Below are 4,626 nucleotides of genomic sequence, written 5' to 3' on the forward strand. Positions count from 1 at the left end.
GTGCTTAGCTCCCCATGAATGGTACACGGGCCTCTTGACCAAGGAGGCCGCCTATAGCCCCAACTGTCCCCTCACAGGCGGGGAGGCCCAGTGCGGTGGGAAGGGCTGGCTGTGGACTGCACAGATCTGTCCCTCAGAAGGGGCCACCGGCAAGCACGCAGGCCTGAGATCAGGCCCCAGTGAGGCTGCTGCTGCTGCTGTTGCTGCTGCTGCTGCTGCTCTACCCTGTGTGGTGGCCTTCCTCCTCAGCATGGGCTCCTGGCTGGGGGACACTGCTGGCCCTGACCCACTCATGGTGCTACTGGTTGTCATCCTCCTGGTACGCTTCATCCTGTGGTCCTGTCTGGGGACCTATATGGACTACAGGCTGGCCCGGCCTCGGCCTGGCAAACCCAAGGAAGAGTAAGCCAATCAGGAAGAGACCCAATCAGGAAGACTGTGTGCTGTGACTCTATCATGCTGCTTCTGTGGGTTGGTAGGAGGTAGTGGGGCACCCACCTGTCATCGAGTGCCACAGACACCTTCCTGCAGGACACTGTTACTCTCCCTTGCTCTACCCCTCCTCACCTGCCCCCAAGAGCCTCTGGTTTGGGTTAACCTCCCTAGCCTTCACCAGCCAGGCAGGTACATGATCCTCATGTCCCATCCAGTGTGCTGAAACCAGAGAGCAGTAGAAGAGACAGAAGTTCCTAGAGTCCCAGAACCTGCTCAGACTAATTAGGACTATTCCCACAGGAGGGTGTTTGCCCATGCGGGCTGTCAAAGCAACCATTGTTACCAGGTTCTAGACCACCATGACAGTGTGTGCGCCAGGAAAAGTCTGGCTATCCCCAATCTCTAATTCTTTGTAAGCGGCTGGGGTTGTGCAGTGAGGCCACGAGGACAGCCGTGACCATTGCTCCCAGGGCCAGTGCTGTCATGGAACTCTGATGTCCTAACTGGTCACTGGAGGCAGATAGCTGCCTCAGTTTCCCTGAGAAGACCTTAGGGAAGGGTCCCAAAATGGTCTTATGAGCTGGAGTTCAAGCCCAGCTCTTAGGCCCTGAGCTCGCTCTGCCTGTCGGAGCCTCAGTTTCCCGCCTTGTTGTCATGAGATGAACCTATGGGGTTGGTGATGCAGCTTTTAAGATTTTGTTTTAGAGACTCACCTGGGCAGCCCAGGTGGTATTGGATGGAAGAGTTCACAGCTCACACGTGTGTGAATATGTGCTTCCCCTGTGCGAGAGAGCCAACGCTCGTGAGAGAACGCCAGGAGATGGGGTCTGCCAATCTCACGTGACTCCCCAGTTCCATGGCCGTGGTCAGTAGACCTCTGTTTCCCCCTTGAACCAAATCGTGTAGTAGACACCTGTGGGCAATCGAGGCTGCTGTGTGGAAGTTCTGGGACGTAGCATGGACTCACTTCTGCTTTACCCTCTCTAGCACATGGTTTAGGGCTTTGTGGCTGCCAGAAGGCTGCGGCCACTTCAGGGACTTTACATGACTTCCATGTCCAGAGACGGTACAATAGAGAGACAATACAATGTCCCCCAGGAATCCCAAGTTTTGGATCTCATATTCCAGAATAACGTCACAGTGTCTTATCCTCCTGGCTGTTGCTGCAATGATAAATAGTGTAGCAAAAGTGACTTACAGGCTGAGCTCATGGTTCCAGGTCAGTCCATGAAGGCTCAGAAGCTCCTGGCAGGAGTATGAGGCGTCTGCTCTCAATGTGCCTGAAGTTGGAGGAGGACAAACAGTGTATGCCCCTCCCGGACTCTGCCACGGACCTGGGCCACTCTTTTCTGTTATGGCCCTTCGGGGACTGGTTTGGGTACTTTGGTGTGTCTGTGCTCACCCCTCTGGGCACTGGCTTTATCTGAACCTTTATCTTTATCTGAACCTTAGGATGATAGACAAGTCAAACTTTGGCACCTTCCTTGGCTTGCGTTGGTTCCTTGGGGTCCTCAAAAATGTCTCAGTGATCTGATGATGGGTCATGGATGGATACTTGCCATCCCAGCACTTGGGAAGGAGAAGCAGGAAGCTCAGAAGCTCAGGGTCATCCTCAGCTACTTAGTGAGTTCAGGCTAGCTTGGGCTATATGAGACCTTGTTTCAAAACAGAAAGCAAACAAAACCAGACCCTCCACCCCAAACAGAGGCCCCAGCACAAAAGTTCCCAGATGAGACAGATATGCCCTTGTCACAGACATCTGTGAGACTGCCCCTCTGCTCACCGCTGGCACAGAGGGCAGTGAATGGCTGAAAATGACAGCAGGCCTGTGAGGGGGTTTTGTTACTGGATGTATAGTATTTCCCTGAATCCATATGTTGGAACCTTCATCCCCAGTGCGCTCAGCACCTAAATGTGGAGGCAGGATCTTGAATGAGATGATGAAGGAAAATGCGGTCACATGGCATGGTCCCTAACCCTGAGGTCACATGATGTGGTCCCTAACCTCGAGAAACTGGTGTCCTTAGAGAAAAAAAGAGACTAGCACACAGCCTGTGTGTGTGTCCAGAGGGTAAGCATGTGAGGAGGCAGGGATGACATGCTGTCTGCAAGCCAAGGAGAGAGGCCTCAGGAGAATCAGGCCCGGGACACTTCCACCTTGGACTTCTGGCCTCCGGCATGTGAGGTAATGGAGCCTGTAGTGTAAGCCTCTCATCTGAGGTGCTCTGAGCTGACAAACACGTAAACTGACAGATGTAGCTATAAACACAAGGCATGACCGAGTGCTCCCAGCTCAGGAGTCTCCACAGCTGTGATGTGGACTCAGTACAGCACTGGCCTACAGGTGGATTGCGTCTGGGAGTCACAGACAGTGGGCAGAAGTTCTGGAAATGGAGGGTAGCCTGAGTAGGTGAATGTAGCTATAGACCACAAAAAAAAAAAATGTGACCAGTGCAAATGTTGATGTGTGGTGATTGTGACTTTAAAGGCTGGGTTCCTTAGACTCTGTCACAGCACATCAGAAATAGCTTCATATGAGTTCTGCAGGAAAAGGGTGGCATTTGGAGCATATTGAAATAAAATGTACAAGTCCATTTTCCTGCTTCTTTTAGTGAGTTTCCATGGGATTACTTGAAACATTAACAGGGTGTGCACAATTGACATATTTGTTCACAATGGACAGTTTCATTTGGAGAATGATCTACAACAGTGATATTTTCTGTTTTGAATGAGATTTTTGAGAGAGAGAGAGGGAGGGAGGGAGAAGAGGAGAGGAGAGGAGAGAGGAGAGGAGAGGGGAGGGGAGGGGAGAAGAGGAGAGGGGAGGGGAGAAGAGGAGAGGAGAGGAGAGCAGAGGAGAGGAGAGGAGAGGAGAGGAGAGGAGAGGAGAGGAGAGGAGAGGAGAGGAGAGGAGAGGAGAGGAGAGGAGAGGAGAGGAGAGAGCAGTGGGACACAAATCAAATCAGGCACGGCTGACTGGGGTCATCCCATTAAGACAGCCTGGTAGAGCTCGCCATGGAGAGTCCCAGCACAGCCTCTGTCCCCTCAGGTGAGAGACTTCCAGTAAAAGGACAAACAGCAACAGATAGAGACGAGGTCATTGTCTTAGGGGTCTATTGTGAAGAGACACCATGACCAAGGCAACTCTTATAAAGGCAAACATTTCATTGGGGCTGGCTTACAGGTTCAGAGGTTCAGTCCATTATCATCATGGTGGGAAGCGTGGCAGCATGCAGGCAGACATGGTGCTGGAGAAGGAGCTGAGAGGTCTACATCTTGATCCACAGGCAGCATCAGGAGATTGTGCACCATGCTTGAGCATATGAAACCTCAAAGCCCACCCCCACAGTGACACACTTCCTCCAACAAGGCCACATCTCCTCACAGTGCCATCCCCTATGGTCAAGGATTCAAACACATGAGTCAATGGGACCATACCTATTCAAATCACCATGGTCATCAAATGGGACTCTTGCATCATCCAGCAGAAATCGACTGGAGAAGTTGAGGCATCAGCTGGAGTTCGTGATGGAGCTTTCTCTCCGTGGCTGAACTTCTGACCTCTCCATTCCACTGCAGGGCTTTTATATTGTAGGGTAAGGATAGGTAACCTCTGTTGGGAATGGCCACCTTCCAGCTGTTCTCAAGGGCACAGAAGCTTTACTTTGGGCTCTTGCATTTGTGTCTCTCCCTGTCACAGAGTTGGTGGGAAGAGGGCAGTCATCCCCATATCTTAGAAGGCACACTGAGACAAACATGGGTCTAAAATGGGGGAACTTTTCAATGAACTCAAAAACTCATGGAAATTTACTAATATATTGTATGCTACAGATCGTCGGTCACAGTGTGGTGACAATGGTAGGAGCTGGTATCTAGTGTGTCATAGGAACACAAAGAGGAGGCTCTCGGGTAACAGTGTGCCTCATGCTGCACATCAGAACACACAAGAGGCAGCCAATGCAGTTTGTGAAGGGGAAGTCATAGCCTCCCAAGCCTATGCTCACAAGAAGGAATGAAGGAGCAGGGTCATGGCACCTGAAGGTAATACTAGTACTCAGGAGTCACAGGCAGTAGAATTACTGTGAATCTGAGGTCAGTCTAATTTACATAGTGAGTTCCAACCAGGCCTACATAGTAAGACCTTGCCTCAAAAACAAAAATAAATAATACATTTTAAAAAATGGTTGAGCT

General features: G+C 51.1%; 1 protein-coding gene across 1 annotated transcript; it reads left to right on the forward strand.

Moving 5' to 3' along the window:
• Window positions 1-250: 250 nt before the first annotated feature.
• On the forward strand, window positions 251-406 carry Smim38 (small integral membrane protein 38). Its single transcript, XM_052194473.1, has one exon. It carries the CDS (start codon window positions 251-253, stop codon window positions 404-406), a length of 156 nt encoding a protein of 51 aa, XP_052050433.1.
• Window positions 407-4,626: the final 4,220 nt, after the last annotated feature.

This window comes from Apodemus sylvaticus, chromosome 1, assembly GCF_947179515.1.
Source record: "Apodemus sylvaticus chromosome 1, mApoSyl1.1, whole genome shotgun sequence".
Lineage (NCBI taxonomy): Eukaryota > Metazoa > Chordata > Mammalia > Rodentia > Muridae > Apodemus > Apodemus sylvaticus.

What these genes read in the sequence shown, in the direction of transcription:
- Smim38 (XM_052194473.1), top strand. Translation starts at nt 251, where the DNA reads ATGGGCTCCTGGCTGGGGGACACTGCTGGCCCTGACCCACTCATGGTG.